This window comes from Stomoxys calcitrans, chromosome 3 (assembly GCF_963082655.1).
Source record: "Stomoxys calcitrans chromosome 3, idStoCalc2.1, whole genome shotgun sequence".
NCBI classification, from domain to species: Eukaryota; Metazoa; Arthropoda; class Insecta; order Diptera; family Muscidae; genus Stomoxys; species Stomoxys calcitrans.
The window spans coordinates 113394531-113413163 of record NC_081554.1 but is presented as its reverse complement, the minus strand read 5'-3'; the positions used below and the strand labels follow the sequence as shown (position 1 = coordinate 113413163).

Sequence of the window (18633 nt, the reverse complement as noted above, 5' to 3'; positions counted from 1 at the left end):
GTAGGTGAAGGGGAAAGCATATTGCTAAATTTTGGAAAGATTGGTCAATAAATGTGCTTGCAGTGGCTCTACAACAGCAATGTAGAGAGTCATAAGAAAATCCTTCCTGTCAAATGTCGAGTGAATCGGTTAACAAATGACCACATCATTGCAATATAAGTACAAATCGGACAAACATATATGGGAACTATATCCAAAACGGGGCCGATTTTTTCCAATTTCAGTAGGCTTCTTCTTTTGCTAAAACAAAATGCCCGTGCAAAATTTTAAGATGATTGGATAAAAATTGCGACCTGTACTTTGCACACAAATTAACATGGACAGACAGACAGACAGACGGACGTAGCTAAATCAAATCAGAAAGTAATTCTGAGACGATCGATATACTTATCAACAGGTCTAGCTCTCTTCCTTCTGGATGTTACAAACAAATGAACCAAGTTATAACACCTTGTACCTCCGTAGTGGTGTAGGGTATAAAGATAAAGGGTGATTTTTTTGAGGTTAGGATTTTCATGCATTAGTATTTGACAGATCACGTGGGATTTCAGACATGGTGTCAAAGAGAAAGATGCTCAGTATGCTTTGACATTTCATCATGAATAGACTTACTAACGAGCAACGCTTGCAAATCATTGAATTTTATTACCAAAATCAGTGTTCGGTTCGAAATGTGTTCATTCACCGTAACGTTGCGTCCAACAGCATCTTTGAAAAAATACGGTCCAATGATTCCACCAGCGTACAAACCACACCAAACAGTGCATTTTTCGGGATGCATGGGCAGTTCTTGAACGGCTTCTGGTTGCTCTTCACTCCAAATGCGGCAATTTTGCTTATTTACGTAGCCATTCAACCAGAAATGAGCCTCATCGCTGAAGCTGTCAAAATTTGAACACATTTCGAACCGAACACTGATTTTGGTAATAAAATTCAATGATTTGCAAGCGTTGCTCGTTAGTAAGTCTATTCATGATGAAATGTCAAAGCATACTGAGCATCTTTCTTTTTGACACCATGTCTGAAATCCCACGTGATCTGTCAAATACTAATGCATGAAAATCCTAACCTCAAAAAAATCACCCTTTATTTGGCTATAGAGATATATAAGAGTAAAGTCCCACTTCAAAGGCCTTTTAAAAATTTGGTAAGTTATTTTCTAGAGATTTCTTAGAATTCTTACTCACCATGTTTCCAAGGATTTGCCGGTTCCAAGTAACCTGTTACCAGTTCGTTGTCGCTCTTCGGAAATGATACGCGACGTGGAAGCGATACAGAGCCATCCGACATTTTTCTCACCATGTTCGGCGAAGTTGTGGCACTCGCAGTACCGGACTTTATAACTCGGCTATAATATGGCACTGTATGGTCTCCTGTCGTCTGTTTTGTACTATGTTCTTGTTGCTTTTCGCGCAGTTGAACCGCAAGTTTTTGCTCTTTAGCGAAAAGTGGAATTTGGGGGCCACTTGAGCTAGAGCTGTCGCCTAGTGACAATGGTGGTATAGCGGGTGAATCTGTTTTCGATAGTGGCGACAAATTAGATGAGACTTTTGATAATGTTGGTTTGACGACATCGCACTGCTCATTAGATCTTAATGCTGTTGTGCTGATCAATATATCACCCAGCAGCTCTTGTTGTCGATTATCTGTTGTTACATTTTTTTTACAAATACCTTTTTCGGTCTCTTGTTGTTGATCGTCTACATAACATTGACACTTTCTTGTTTCATAAGGTAGCAACAAAGATTCCAACTTCTCTGAATCATTGGTTGTGATATTTGCACAGACATTTTCACTTTTATTTGTGGGTATATTTTGTTGTTGTTCACATTTCCCATAGTTTGTTTTACGTAAAGCTGCACTGCTGAATGCTTCACTTTTCGTGTCGTTTTCTTCTGATTTTTTTTCGATTGGTGGTGTTGGCTTTTCCTTAATTTTCCTTTCTTCTTCGTCTAATTTGTGGGTGTATTCTTGAGGATTTTGCTGTTTGCTTTCGCTGGCATTCTCATCAACAAAACTACTCATATTCACGTTTTCTCTGTTTGCTCTTCTTCCTTTCCGCACGGTTTGCTTGGTATTTCGGACTGTATTTATTTCATCAGGTCAAAATCTAAAAACAAAAATTTATATACAACATACATATATATATATTAGTTGGGCACAATTAATACGATGAAGTTCACTAAAGGTTTCAGGATAGGTTAAAGGAATGTTGTTTCAGAATTCGCACCATCAAACAGTGAAGGATGTATAGGAAAATGAAAAATTCAATCGGGTGTATTCTAGGATAATTGTGGTGAAAAAACATATTTCGTTTGATTTAACAAATTTTCATGATTCCAAATTCCACTCCGACTCTGTTCGAATCCGCAGGCCTTCATAGAACCAGGGTGTGAATTTACTTTTTTCCAATGCTTGACTATTTGTTTAACTGCGACTATGGAACATGAACAAGTACAACCAACAGCAAAAGCTATAAACAAAGAAACAGAATAAATTAAATTGACTTCTGAACACTGAACCAAACGTTCAGAAGTCTGTACGAAAGTCGGAAAATTCATCCGAATTCGGTCTAATCGGGAGTTCGTTTTATATGGCGGCTATATCAGGATTGATTTAGACCATACTTAACACAGTAGTTGTTGGAAGTCATGCCAAAACGACATATGCAAAATTTCAACCAAATTAGATAATAATTGCGCTACTTAGAGGCTCAAAAATTGCAGTCGGAAAATCGGTTTGCATGGCAGCCATACCAGGATATGGACTTAGTCAAATCGGGAAATCGGTTTGTATGGCAGCTATATCAGAATATGGACTGATTTAGACCATTCCTGACACAATTGTTGAAAGTCAAACCCTCTAGAAAGCTCAAGAAGTCTAATCGGTTTATATGGCATCTATAGCATATTATGAACCGATTTGGACCATACTTGGCACAGTTGTTGGAAGTTATAACAAATCACCTCATGCATAACAAAACAAGTCATACCAAAACGATATGTGCAAAATTTCAGCCAAATAGTATAAGCATTGCGCCCTCTAGAAGCTCAAGAAGTGTAATCGGTATATCGGTTTATGTGGCAGCTATAGCAAGTAATAAACCGATTTGGACTATACTTGGCACAGTTTTGGAAGTCATAACAAAACAAACCTTATGCAAAATTCCAGCCAAATCGGATAATAATTGCGCCCTCTAGAAGATCGAAAAATCAAGACCCAAGATCGGTTTATATGGTAGCTATATCAGAACATGGATCGATTTGGCGCATTTGCAATCCCAACCGACCTACACTAATAAGAAGTATGGGTGCAAAATTTCAAGCCCCTAGCTTTACTCCTTCGAAAGTTAGTGTGTTTTCGACAATCGGACGGACGGACAGACATGACTACATATATATACTTTATGAGGTCTTAGACGAATATTTCGAAGTGTTACAAACGGAATGACGAAATTGGTATACCACCATCCCATGGTGGAGGGTATAAAAAGACAAAAGAGTTCGACGAGTTCAGACATCGTTCAGAGTTCCTTCCGAGCTTTCGGGAAAAAATGTATACCGATAAAAAAATGTGCCGCAAAAGCACAAAAGAGAAGGCAAAAGAAATACGACATAGAGTTTAGAATTCGGTCCGGTTTCCATCAGAACTCACGGAAGAGAAATTCCTAACGTTTCAAACAAATAAATAATGAAAGAGCACGCAGAAAAAACAAAAACATCCGACACGGAGTTCAGACGTAGTTCAGAATTCCTTCCGATTCAGATTTCTTTCGAAATTGTCGGAAAAAATTCGCTTAGTATGTCAAACAGAACCCGGAACAATCTCGTTAAGATCTTGTTGGAAGACTTCAGAATTAGTTCAGATTTGTCTGACATCAGACATTTGGTAAGCAAACATGTTTAGCAAGGCAAAGTAACATTAATGGACTCGAATATTTGTATCTCAGAATGGGTACTACCTATTACGCAAAAATTTTTAGGCCCAAAATAGACTGCAACCGGTCGTCAGACTAACAAATGAGGAAGAGACGGATAAACCAGAGGGATGCCCAGTTCAAATTCCCATAGGATTTTACCGTTCTTCTGACCGTTTCGCTGTTCCACATGCGCGTTCGTCGCCCACGCACTTAACTCGGGCAATACCAGAGTTCCGTCAATCCAAGACTGTGGATCCTTACCTTTTAGAAGTATTATAACATAGTCTGCGTAGCAGATGAAGTCAAATCCCTCCTCAAACAGTATCCGTAATAAGTTATTTACCGTTTTCACCCATAGGAGTGGCGATAAAATGCCCCCTGTGACGTGCCTTGTGCCACTTTCTCCCATATATTTATGTCATGGGACCCACAATTTATCCACCTGTTCTTTAACATATGGTTTATCACGGAAAAAAATAAAACGACATTTTTACCGCAAACAAAATACTTTTATTACGAAGTTTTTATTTTGTTGTAACTGTGTTTCGTATTACAGGATATCAACTTGCCTGCTGGGCTTGGGTATAAATACCACCCTTGCCTCTTGCCAGGCTTTCGGAGTATATGCTAAGCACGCTGTGAAAATAAAGGCTAGATGGGGCGGTATAGAGTTCGTCCCTTTCTGTAGTGACGCCGGCAATATTCCATCAAGTCCGGGTGACTTAAATGGTTTAATTAAGAAAAAAAATTCTCTATTAAATCTTAGAATTAGCTCAACGACTTTATTTTGGAAAATGCAGGGTTTTCTAGAACAAAGTATTCAAAATTTGGTGACAAGATACAAAAAGTCAACAATAGTTCTAACTGTCATGCAAATTTTACTTGAGAAGTAATCTGAAACACAATAAATTTCCATACAGAGAAATTCACGAGCTCGCAGTATATTAAAATCTGAGAGCCACTTGAAATCAAACTTTCGCGAAATCAATATCTAGAATCCTTACAATAAATAAGTGATGCCCAAGGAATTCCGCCCAACAATTACGACACAAAAGAATCGGGACAATTTCGATCTGTAGCTAATTGATGCAAAGAGAAAAGAATTTAGCTTTTTATTCAATATGTTGAAACAGAATAACGAGAGTTCAAAATGACATAAGTGTATGTATTGGGTTGCCCAAAAAGTAATTGCGGATTTTTCATATAGTCGGCGTTGACAAATTTTTTCACAGCTTGTGACTCTGTAATTGCATTCTTTCTTCTGTCAGTTATCAGCTGTTACTTTTAGCTTGCTTTAGAAAAAAAAAGTGAAAAAAGTATATTTGATTAAAGTTCATTCTAAGTTTTATTAAAAATGCTTTACTTTCTTTTAAACAATCAGCAATTACTTTTTGGGCAACCCAATATGTAAAAACATTTTTTTGGTTGATTACCAGCTATGTATATAGAACTAAAAGAATTAATCTACAACCAACGATATGGATTTTTGTCACCAAAAAATTGAAAACCTCACACTGTGCACTGCAGCTGTTGGTTCTTTGAAGCTATCTCCATTAAAAAAAATTGCAATGTTAGCAACTATACTCATCCTATTCAAACTGACCAAGGACCTATCCTAGGGTGTTAGAATAGTGGCAATTCGTCACCTCCAGCGACAAACCCATATTAAAGTGATAGGTTTTTTCCATATAAGGGGACGAGAACTGGGATCGGTCCCTATCACCAGAGGACCTAACCCGTGACATGTTTGGGATCTGTCCCATTTCCCGTAGGGTAGTAATTAAAGATTACAATTATTCTATGGAAACTATACAAATTATTAACTAAATTTTTTCAGACTAACAAGTAAAATTTTTCATTTAAGCACAACTTTAAAATCATATTTTTTCTACAGATAAATTTTCAATTAAAATAATAAAACTTGATTATCTTAGAGAAATTTTTGTTAAATATTTGTAATACAGAACGAGTTTCTGAAATAAAAAACCATGAAGATTATGGCTTAAAGAAAATAATCTTTTGCCACCTTACATTTGGGGCCAAACTTTTGTATCAAAGTCTTACTCTACTTTCACATACTTTTCATTCGATACTCATATTGGCCTAATCGGTAAAAATGGGATTAAGGGAGTATTTTTAGGGGTGGGGCGGCCACCCTGAGGCTAGGGGCCAAAGTTGTCTATCAAAATCTTACTCGACATTTACACACCTTTCACATGATGCCCATATTGTCCTAATCGATATAAATGTGTTTTAGGAGTGTTGCGACCCCCCTGATACTAGGGGCCGAAGTTGGGTATCAAAATCTTATTCTACTTTCAAATACCTTTCATTCGATACCCATTTTGCCCTAATGGTAAAAATGTATTTTTGGGGGTGAAGCGACCCCCTGACACTTGGAGCCAAACTTTTGTTTTAAAGTCTTACTCTGCTATTACATAGCTTTCATTTGATATCCACATTGCCCCAATCGGTAAAAATGTATTTTGGAGGGTATTTTTGGGGGTGGGCGACCCTCCTTATATTAGGGGCCAAAGTTGTGTATCAAAATCTTACTCTACTTTCACATACCATTCATTCGGGACCCATATTGCAATAATCGGTAAGATTGGAATTAGGGGAGTATTTTTGAGGTGGGATGACCCCCCTGACACTTGGAACCAAACTTTTGTATCAAAATCTTACTCGACTTTTACATACCTTTCATTCGATACCCATATTGCCCTTATCGGTAAAAATGGGATTATGGGGGTATTTTGGGGGTGGGCGACCCCCCTGATACTAGGGGCCAAAGATGTGTATCGCAATCTTACTCTACTTTTACGTACATTTCATTCGATACCCATATTGTCCTAATCGGTAAAAAAATGTGTGATTTGGAGAGTATTTTTGGGAGTGGGGCGACCCCCATGACACTTGGGGCCAAACTTTTGTATTAAAACTTTACTCTACTTTTATTAACCTTTCGTTTGATACCCATATTGTCCTAATCGGTAAAAATGTGTTTTGGTAGTGTTTTTGAGGTGGGGTGACCCACCTCACGGTATGAGATGTGCAGTCATTTAAGTTTCTATTTGGTTAAGGGCTTTCTTTCAAAAGAATTTCATGTAAATCCGACAATAAGTTCAAAAGTTATAGTCCCTAAAAAGTTAAAGGGGTCAAAAGTGGTCAACTTTGAATCTCTTTTTCTCAATCTAGTTCAGCAATTCTAGTTCAGTAAAAGCGCCTAGAACATTCTAAGATGATCCAGCTTTTAGTTTATAAGCTGTATATATATTTCCAGTTGTTGACGCTATTCTTAAATTCAATGTAAAAAAAAGCTGAAAATAAAACAATAACTACGAGCAGTATGCATCACCCTCAAGGAAAAGCGAGTGTACTTAATAATACTGATGAAAACATTGGTAAATACTTATGGTGGTTATTTTACAACGTTGTTTTCGGGAGATCAATACTCATACCTACTAACACCAACAGCGAAGCGGTTGAGGTTAGTGTCGGCGGTTAAAATTCTTTTAATCATTCGGTATTTTCTCACCGCAAGTATTGGAGTTCACCAAATTCGCCGCGCGGTTACGGTGGACCGCAGCCGTTCTCTGCTCTAAGAATGGCACAATCCGCATCGTTTGGGTGTCGGGCCATATCGAAGTAAGAGGGAATGAAGGGCAGACGATTTGGCAGTGAAGGCCAGAGGACTGCCGTCAATAAACTTGGTAAACCTGAAGCCTTTCGGGTCGACACAGTCCAAGTGAAGGGAGTGGGCGACGAATGCTCATGCAACATTGTCGAACAGGCAAACGGTCGGTAGGACGGCGGAAATCCTATGGGGGGATCCAGATCGTAAGAAGACGAGGCTATTACTGAAAGGAAGTAAGGAGGTCAGTATAGCTATAGGTATTATGACGGGACAAATACCACTACGAGCTCACTTACGTAAAATCGGTGCGGCAAGTGATAGCATGTGTATTGCCCGGCTTTCGTGGATAAACGACACCGGTACTTAGGTGGGAGTACCAACTTAGGGGAGTGGTATGGAAAACAATAAGGGGTTTTGTAAGTAGCACGGATTCCTAACTTAAAATTTTCTTTTTCGAGGTTACTTTTTAGTTTTTAGAGCGCACAACAAGCCGATTACTGGCTTAGGTGTATGTCCATAGTGCCATGGGCCGGACCCTTTTTTCAACCTAGCATAACATAATGTTATTTAATGCCCAAGAAGGGCAAATTGGAGGAAAGATGGGAGCTATTTCTAAATCTGAACCGATTTTGATAAAATTGCACACGTATTGTGACATCAAAAAAAATTTCTAATACCAAATTTTGTAATGATCGAACCAACATTGTGGCCTCTGCACCTATAAAACTATTCAGATCGCTTAAAAAGCCCAATAACTTGCGAATGTTCACATCCGCTAAATCAGGCAGGTTTTCAAAGAAATGAGAACCCAAAGTGGAACTCCTTCCGACTGCTGGTGCGGGACACATTTACAGAAGGTGTTCTTATAGTCTCTTCATCTTCGATGTCCTCACAGCTTCTGCAAAATCGTTGCTGGCAACCTTCAGTGTGTCAGCATGTTTTCCGATTAGTGGCCTGTCATGACGGACACAATGACTGAGATGTCTATTCTTGCCAGTGACAGCAAAGCAGTAGACCACTTCAAGTATAGATGAGGCCACAAAGTTTTTGAATGCTCACAGACCCCTCTTTGTGCCCATCTATCATTCGTTGTCCTTCGGGCCTGGTTCTGAAAACTTAGCTTATATGTCGCTATAGTCATACCTTCTTTGACCTGGCTGTCTGAAAAGATATTTATGCCAATCGTCGTAATGACATTATATCTTAGCTATTCCACTACTTCCTTAATCTCCAAGGATCTCCGCTTGATACACACTGCAGTGTTCGGGTAACCTTTTCGATATGACCAGTTCTAGATCTTTAGAGTACATCTCAAAGCACAAATAGTCGTCTAGTTTGAAAACATCCGTATAGAAGATTATGTAACTTCTAATACCAGGGATATCGTAGTTCCAATCGGTCCCATCAGGAATAGTGGTACAGTAATTTTTATCAAAAAGCTGCTCAGGTAGGGTATAATCCACACTGCCTGGAACATTGGATATTGTATAAAGGATAACACAGTGTCTGTAGCCGCCACATGACCAATGAGAAAGCTCCCACAATTTCCATAGGCATTAGATGTAGCATTAAATTCAGTGCATCAGATGGTGTCGTCCTCAGTTCGGCTATGATGCACAAACAAGCCATCCTTTGGATCAGGTTAGGTTTTGAGCAGTAGGTGGACTTTTGTAGCGCCGTCCACCAGACCACAACACCCTATAGCATTTTAGGTCTGACAACTGCAATAGCGAAGCGGTTGAGGTTAGTGTCGGCGGTTAAAATTCTTTTAATCATTCGGTATTTTCTCACCGCAAGTATTGGAGTTCACCAAATTCGCCGCGCGGTTACGGTGGACCGCAGCCGTTCTCTGCTCTAAGAATGGCACAATCCGCATCGTTTGGGTGTCGGGCCATATCGAAGTAAGAGGGAATGAAGGGCAGACGATTTGGCAGTGAAGGCCAGAGGACTGCCGTCAATAAACTTGGTAAACCTGAAGCCTTTCGGGTCGACACAGTCCAAGTGAAGGGAGTGGGCGACGAATGCGCATGCAACATTGTCGAACAGGCAAACGGTCGGTAGGACGGCGGAAATCCTATGGGGGGATCCAGATCGTAAGAAGACGAGGCTATTACTGAAAGGAAGTAAGGAGGTCAGTATAGCTATAGGTATTATGACGGGACAAATACCACTACGAGCTCACTTACGTAAAATCGGTGCGGCAAGTGATAGCATGTGTATTGCCCGGCTTTCGTGGATAAACGACACCGGTACTTAGGTGGGAGTACCAACTTAGGGGAGTGGTATGGAAAACAATAAGGGGTTTTGTAAGTAGCACGGATTCCTAACTTAAAATTTTCTTTTTCGAGGTTACTTTTTAGTTTTTAGAGCGCACAACAAGCCGATTACTGGCTTAGGTGTAAGTCCATAGTGCCATGGGCCGGATTAACCCACCGCACCCTTTTTTCAACCTAGCATAACATAATGTTATTTAATGCCCAAGAAGGGCAAATTGGAGGAAAGATGGGAGCTATTTCTAAATCTGAACCGATTTTGATAAAATTGCACACGTATTGTGACATCAAAAAAAATTTCTAATACCAAATTTTGTAATGATCGAACCAACATTGTGGCCTCTGCACCTATAAAACTATTCAGATCGCTTAAAAAGCCCAATAACTTGCGAATGTTCACATCCGCTAAATCAGGCAGGTTTTCAAAGAAATGAGAACCCAAAGTGGAACTCCTTCCGACTGCTGGTGCGGGACACATTTACAGAAGGTGTTCTATAGTCTCTTCATCTTCGATGTCCTCACAGCTTCTGCAAAATCGTTGCTGGCAACCTTCAGTGTGTCAGCATGTTTTCCGATTAGTGGCCTGTCATGACGGACACAATGACTGAGATGTCTATTCTTGCCAGTGACAGCAAAGCAGTAGACCACTTCAAGTATAGATGAGGCCACAAAGTTTTTGAATGCTCACAGACCCCTCTTTGTGCCCATCTATCATTCGTTGTCCTTCGGGCCTGGTTCTGAAAACTTAGCTTATATGTCGCTATAGTCATACCTTCTTTGACCTGGCTGTCTGAAAAGATATTTATGCCAATCGTCGTAATGACATTATATCTTAGCTATTCCACTACTTCCTTAATCTCCAAGGATCTCCGCTTGATACACACTGCAGTGTTCGGGTAACCTTTTCGATATGACCAGTTCTAGATCTTTAGAGTACATCTCAAAGCACAAATAGTCGTCTAGTTTGAAAACATCCGTATAGAAGATTATGTAACTTCTAATACCAGGGATATCGTAGTTCCAATCGGTCCCATCAGGAATAGTGGTACAGTAATTTTTATCAAAAAGCTGCTCAGGTAGGGTATAATCCACACTGCCTGGAACATTGGATATTGTATAAAGGATAACACAGTGTCTGTAGCCGCCACATGACCAATGAGAAAGCTCCCACAATTTCCATAGGCATTAGATGTAGCATTAAATTCAGTGCATCAGATGGTGTCGTCCTCAGTTCGGCTATGATGCACAAACAAGCCATCCTTTGGATCAGGTTAGGTTTTGAGCAGTAGGTGGACTTTTGTAGCGCCGTCCACCAGACCACAACACCCTATAGCATTTTAGGTCTGACAACTGCAATAGCGAAGCGGTTGAGGTTAGTGTCGGCGGTTAAAATTCTTTTAATCATTCGGTATTTTCTCACCGCAAGTATTGGAGTTCACCAAATTCGCCGCGCGGTTACGGTGGACCGCAGCCGTTCTCTGCTCTAAGAATGGCACAATCCGCATCGTTTGGGTGTCGGGCCATATCGAAGTAAGAGGGAATGAAGGGCAGACGATTTGGCAGTGAAGGCCAGAGGACTGCCGTCAATAAACTTGGTAAACCTGAAGCCTTTCGGGTCGACACAGTCCAAGTGAAGGGAGTGGGCGACGAATGCGCATGCAACATTGTCGAACAGGCAAACGGTCGGTAGGACGGCGGAAATCCTATGGGGGGATCCAGATCGTAAGAAGACGAGGCTATTACTGAAAGGAAGTAAGGAGGTCAGTATAGCTATAGGTATTATGACGGGACAAATACCACTACGAGCTCACTTACGTAAAATCGGTGCGGCAAGTGATAGCATGTGTATTGCCCGGCTTTCGTGGATAAACGACACCGGTACTTAGGTGGGAGTACCAACTTAGGGGAGTGGTATGGAAAACAATAAGGGGTTTTGTAAGTAGCACGGATTCCTAACTTAAAATTTTCTTTTTCGAGGTTACTTTTTAGTTTTTAGAGCGCACAACAAGCCGATTACTGGCTTAGGTGTAAGTCCATAGTGCCATGGGCCGGATTAACCCACCGCACCCTTTTTTCAACCTAGCATAACATAATGTTATTTAATGCCCAAGAAGGGCAAATTGGAGGAAAGATGGGAGCTATTTCTAAATCTGAACCGATTTTGATAAAATTGCACACGTATTGTGACATCAAAAAAAATTTCTAATACCAAATTTTGTAATGATCGAACCAACATTGTGGCCTCTGCACCTATAAAACTATTCAGATCGCTTAAAAAGCCCAATAACTTGCGAATGTTCACATCCGCTAAATCAGGCAGGTTTTCAAAGAAATGAGAACCCAAAGTGGAACTCCTTCCGACTGCTGGTGCGGGACACATTTACAGAAGGTGTTCTATAGTCTCTTCATCTTCGATGTCCTCACAGCTTCTGCAAAATCGTTGCTGGCAACCTTCAGTGTGTCAGCATGTTTTCCGATTAGTGGCCTGTCATGACGGACACAATGACTGAGATGTCTATTCTTGCCAGTGACAGCAAAGCAGTAGACCACTTCAAGTATAGATGAGGCCACAAAGTTTTTGAATGCTCACAGACCCCTCTTTGTGCCCATCTATCATTCGTTGTCCTTCGGGCCTGGTTCTGAAAACTTAGCTTATATGTCGCTATAGTCATACCTTCTTTGACCTGGCTGTCTGAAAAGATATTTATGCCAATCGTCGTAATGACATTATATCTTAGCTATTCCACTACTTCCTTAATCTCCAAGGATCTCCGCTTGATACACACTGCAGTGTTCGGGTAACCTTTTCGATATGACCAGTTCTAGATCTTTAGAGTACATCTCAAAGCATAAATAGTCGTCTAGTTTGAAAACATCCGTATAGAAGATTATGTAACTTCTAATACCAGGGATATCGTAGTTCCAATCGGTCCCATCAGGAATAGTGGTACAGTAATTTTTATCAAAAAGCTGCTCAGGTAGGGTATAATCCACACTGCCTGGAACATTGGATATTGTATCAAGGATAACACAGTGTCTGTAGCCGCCACATGACCAATGAGAAAGCTCCCACAATTTCCATAGGCATTAGATGTAGCATTAAATTCAGTGCATCAGATGGTGTCGTCCTCAGTTCGGCTATGATGCACAAACAAGCCATCCTTTGGATCAGGTTAGGTTTTGAGCAGTAGGTGGACTTTTGTAGCGCCGTCCACCAGACCACAACACCCTATAGCATTTTAGGTCTGACAACTGCAGTATATACCCAATGCATGGCATGCGGTCTTAACCCCCAACTTTGCCAATGGCTCTCTTGCAGGTGTTTAGGACAAGAGTTGCCTTTCTTGCCCTCTCCAAAATGTTGAATATGAAGTTCAATTTCCTGTCCAGTAAAACACCCAGGAATTTTGCGCTTTCTGTAAATGGAACATTCTCTTCTTTCAAGGAGACAGGTTCCACTGTAGGCAACTTGTATCTCCTGCTGAAAAGAACTACTTCTGTCTTGCGCGGATTTATTCCTAGACCATTTTCGGTACCCCACTTTGCTGTTGCACGTAGAGTTTCCTGAAGTATATCTCTTAGAATGCTGGGCAACTTTCCCCTAACCGTAATTGTCGGTCATCAGCATACGCGACCACTTTTACACATTTTCTTCCAGAGACAATAATATGTTATTAATGGCTATATTCCAAAGCAGAGGAGGTGTTCCTCTGCTGACCCATCTTTTTAGATCCACAGATCCCAAGCCTGCCGTAATGCATCTTTTAGTAAGTACGTTATTAATAAACTTTCTTACGGTAGAGTTAATGCCTAGGAACTCCAACTTCTTCATGATTAACGTCGGTTTTACATTATTGAAAGCAACTTCAATGTCAAGACATGCTACCATTGCATGTCCGTGAAGATAAATTTGAATATAACTTAGCCAAGACACAAACCTGACATTTTAACAGAGCTATGTTAAGTGATAAACAGAGCACTGTTAACTAATTTTCTTTTGTATTTTAAATAAAAAAAATCATTTTTAGCATTTTCTCACCAAATATTTTCTAAAATCACTTGCTAAAGAATTTATCTACAACTATAAAATGCTTAATAATAGCTAAACCCTCAAACCTCTATGCCAACAATATTTTTTGAAGACCTATATGACCCATTTTTAAAATGGCAATGCAGTGCACTCGTCATAGATAGGTGATACAAACTTATACCAGATATAGCCCCTACCAAGAGCTATTAGAATCAGAAGTCCCCATATTCAAATTGTATTTCAGATCGGAGATATTTCGCCCCAAAAGTTATATTTGAATTTAACATAATGGCTCACTGTGCTGGACTGGTCATAGATAGGTGATACAAACTAATACCAGAATTAGCCCCTATCAAGAGCTATTAGAATCAGAAGTCCCCATATTCAAATTGTATTTCAGATCGGAGATATTTCGCCCCAAAAGTTATATTTGAATTTAACATAATGGCCCACTGTGCTGGACTGGTCATAGATAGGTGATACAAACTAATACCAGAATTAGCCCCTATCAAGAGCTATTAGAATCAGAAGTCCCCACATTCAAATTGTATTTCAGATCGGAGATATTTCGCCCCAAAAGTTATATTTGAATTTAACATAATGGCCCACTGTGCTGGACTGGTCATAGATAGGTGATACAAACTAATACCAGAATTAGCCCCTACCAAGAGCTTTTAGAATCACAAGTCCCCATATTCAAATTGTATTTCAGATCGGAGATATTTCGCCCCAAAAGTTATATTTGAATTTAACATAATGGCCCACTGTGCTGGACTGGTCATAGATAGGTGATACAAACTAATACCAGAATTAGGCCCTACCAAGAGCTTTTAGAATCACAAGTCCCCATATTCAAATTGTATTTCAGATCGGAGATATTTCGCCCCAAAAGTTATATTTGAATTTAACATAATGGCCCACTGTGCTGGACTGGTCATAGATAGGTGATACAAACTGATACCAGAATTAGCCCCTACCAAGAGCTTTTAGAATCACAAGTCCCCATATTCAAATTGTATTTCAGATCGGAGATATTTCGCCCCAAAAGTTATATTTGAATTCATCATAGGTCATAGATAGGTGATACAAATTCATACATATAGCGACGGATGAAACAAATTAGATTTGTTTAAATTGAGGAAAATATAACATTTAAATTTAAAAAGTATAAAATTAATATAAAGAAATAATATAATTAATAGTAATAAAATAACTAAAAAGTGGGCTGCCTACGGGTTTCGAACTTGCGATACTTCTATTACAAAGCGTACGCGCTAACCACTAAGCTAGATCCGACTACAAATTCGGTTGGCCAAAGGCAGATAAGCACAAACTATAATTCTTATTTCATAAATCAAGGATCCAGAGAAAACCAAGAAGCCGAATGCTAAAAATAGAAACATGTTTTTACCTGTGAAAATCGAATATAGTACTGGCCTTTAAACGTATTAAGACAATCGGTAACACATTCTTAGATGATAAAAACAATATTTATCTTAATTAAATGTTTTATACTTCAAAAATTCCTTTACGTAGAATATTTTTCGCAAAAAAAAGATTTTAAAATCATTACATTTCATTCAAATACACAAAAAATATCCCACGCTTACACTCTGCGCCGCCAAAATTACAACTTCATAGAATGTTTACACTGGATGCTAAAACGTGTTTTATAACTATGTTGTCATTTATGTGCTTAAACGGCATGTTTCACTAAAGAAAATATTAAAAAAAAAAATTTCAAGGTTGGAAGTGAGTATAACTGTAAAATACGAACCTAATTCTGGCCTTAAGGCAAAACGCAATGAAATTGCAAGAATATCTAAAGACAATTTTAATGAAATGTTGTCTAAAGTTGAAATGTCAATGAAACCTTTCCTTAAGACAAAATTAAATAATACATAATATAATAAAGCTATTAAATAATTTTTTGAATTATCCTAATCGAGGGAACTTAAACTGGGACACAAGAAACTTGCGCTTCTACCTGTGAATAAACAATATTTACCAATAATTCACATATTGATTATTACATTTTTTTATATGATAGACTTTGTAGTTAATACTAAATGTTTCTATACTACTAAGCTTATATTAACTTTAATAAGTACATAAATATACAAATTAATTAAAAAAAAATTAGATTTGTTTGAATAAAGGAAAATAAAAAAAAATAACAGTCAACGAGAACCGAACCCGCGATATTAGTCATACAACGCGTACGCGCTAACCAATGCACCAACTTCGACTTGGATGGAACGGAGACACACGCCAATGCGTAAGCACATAAATGGCAACATAGTCATACATGCGCTTGGAACGATATTTTACGTGGAACAAATGTTCTGTCATAGCCAATTAAAATAAAGTCATACACATTGATTTAACAATAAGTGTAAACATACTATGAGAATGCAATTTTGGCGTAGTAGGTTATATTGAAATCATTGGACATATTTTTATAATTGAATGAAAACTAATATTTATATTTATAAACTTTTTTTGACGAAACGTATTTCAGCTAAAAAACGATGGTATATCGATGGTATACGTATATCGTCATTTGCCACCGTGTGTATCATCGAAAATCTCGGATGATCTTGGTAGCGGCCTTTATAAATAATATGCAACTCTGTACTGGGATTCTGTAATTTATATCGTTGAGTAAAATTTGTCGACAAATAATCGTTTGCGCTAACGATTACGTTATTCTCTAATTCATCGTTAACTGAAATCGTCTGTAATTTTTTACTTTGACAACTCCAGCTAAAAAAGAAAAGGACGAAAGTGACAGATAAAAAATAATTTTCTCATAGCCTGTAAATCTTCTTATTTAAACTTAAAAACATCACAAATATCAATAAAATGTACACTATTATGTAGAAAAAGTGTTAACCGCGCTTATTAATAGATTATGCACACGTATCCGAAATCTTTTAAGAAAAAACAATTGAAAAATACTCTAAAACCACTCTATATGATGATTTTTATTTCTTGTCGTTAAAGAAAACACTTTTAACTCACGATTTTCTTTTCGTTAACGAAAAAAGGTGATTTAAATGAATTTCATTTGTTAAAGAATCCAAGATTTGGATTCAAGTCGAAGTTGGCGTAGTGGTTAGCGCGTACGCGTTGTTTAAACAATGAAACGTGTTCGGTTCTCGTGGAAAGTTAATTTTTGTTTGTTTTATTTTCCCCCATTTAAACAAATCTAACATTTATTTATATATTTATATACTTATTGAAGTTAATATAAGCTTAGTAGTATTAAAGAATTTAGCATTATTATCTATTCACAGGAAGAAGCGCAAGTTTCTTGTGTCCCAGTTTAAGTTCCCTCGATTAGGATAATTCAAAAAATTATTTAATAGCTTTATTATATTATGTATTATTTAATTTTGTCTTAAGGAAAGGTTTCATTGACATTTCAACTTTAGACAACATTTCATTAAAATTGTCTTTAGAGAAAATCTCTATGAATTCAAATATAACTTTTGGGGCGAAATATCTCCGATCTGAAATACAATTTGAATATGGGGACTTCTGATTCTAAAAGCTCTTGGTATGGGCTAATTCTGGTATCAGTTTGTATCACCTATCTATGACCAGTCCAGCACAGTGGGCCATTATGTTAAATTCAAATATAACTTTTGGGGCGAAATATCTCCGATCTGAAATACAATTTGAATATGGGGACTTCTGATTCTAATAGCTCTTGGTAGGAGCTGATTCTGGTATTAGTTTGTATCACCTATCTATGACCAGTCCAGCACAGTGGGCCATTATGTTAAATTCAAATATAACTTTTGGGGCGAAATATCTCCGATCTGAAATACAATTTGAATATGGGGACTTCTGATTCTAAAAGCTCTTGGTAGGAGCTGATTCTGGTATTAGTTTGTATCACCTATCTATGACCAGTCCAGCACAGTGGGCCATTATGTTAAATTCAAATATAACTTTTGGGGCGAAATATCTCCGATCTGAAATACAATTTGAATATGGGGACTTCTGATTCTAATAGCTCTTGATAGGGGCTAATTCTGGTATTAGTTTGTATCACCTATCTATGACCAGTCCAGCACAGCTGGCCATTATGTTAAATTCAAATATAACTTTTGGGGCGAAATATCTCCGATCTGAAATACAATTTGAATATGGGAACTTCTGATTATAAAAGCTCTTGGTATGGGCTAATTCTGGTATTAGTTTGTATCACCTATCTATGACCAGTCCAGCACAGTGGGCCATAATGTTAAATTCAAATATAACTTTTGGGGCGAAATATCTCCGATCTGAAATACAATTTGAATATGGGGACTTCTGATTCTAATAGCTCTTGATAGGGGCTAATTCTGGTATTAGTTTGTATCACCTATCTATGACCAGTCCAGCACAGTGGGCCATTATGTTAAATTTAAATATAACTTTTGGGGCGAAATATCTCCGATCTGAAATACAATTTGAATATGGGGACTTCTGAATCTAATAGCTCTTGATAGGGGCTAATTCTGGTATTAGTTTGTATCACCTATCTCTGACCAGTCCAGCACAGTGGGCCATTATGTTAAATTCAAATATAACTTTTGGGGCGAAATATCTCCGATCTGAAATACAATTTGAATATGGGGACTTCTGATTCTAATAGCTCTTGATAGGGGCTAATTCTGGTATTAGTTTGTATCACCTATCTATGACCAGTCCAGCACAGTGAGCCATTACGTTAAATTCAAATATAACTTTTGGGGCGAAATATCTCCGATCTGAAATACAA

The 18633-nt window shown here is 38.3% G+C and overlaps 1 protein-coding gene across 2 annotated transcripts in view; it reads right to left on the bottom strand.

The window, feature by feature from the left end:
• Positions 1–18633, bottom strand: part of LOC106093830 (serine-rich adhesin for platelets) — a 104721-nt gene that overhangs the window by 68626 nt on the left and 17462 nt on the right. For both annotated transcript variants that reach the window (XM_059364591.1, XM_059364592.1), the window contains exon 2: positions 1188–2110. In XM_059364591.1, the coding sequence (XP_059220574.1) occupies positions 1188–2025 (838 nt within the window). In that variant the 5' untranslated portion in view covers positions 2026–2110. The remainder of the gene's footprint in view (positions 1–1187; positions 2111–18633) is intronic.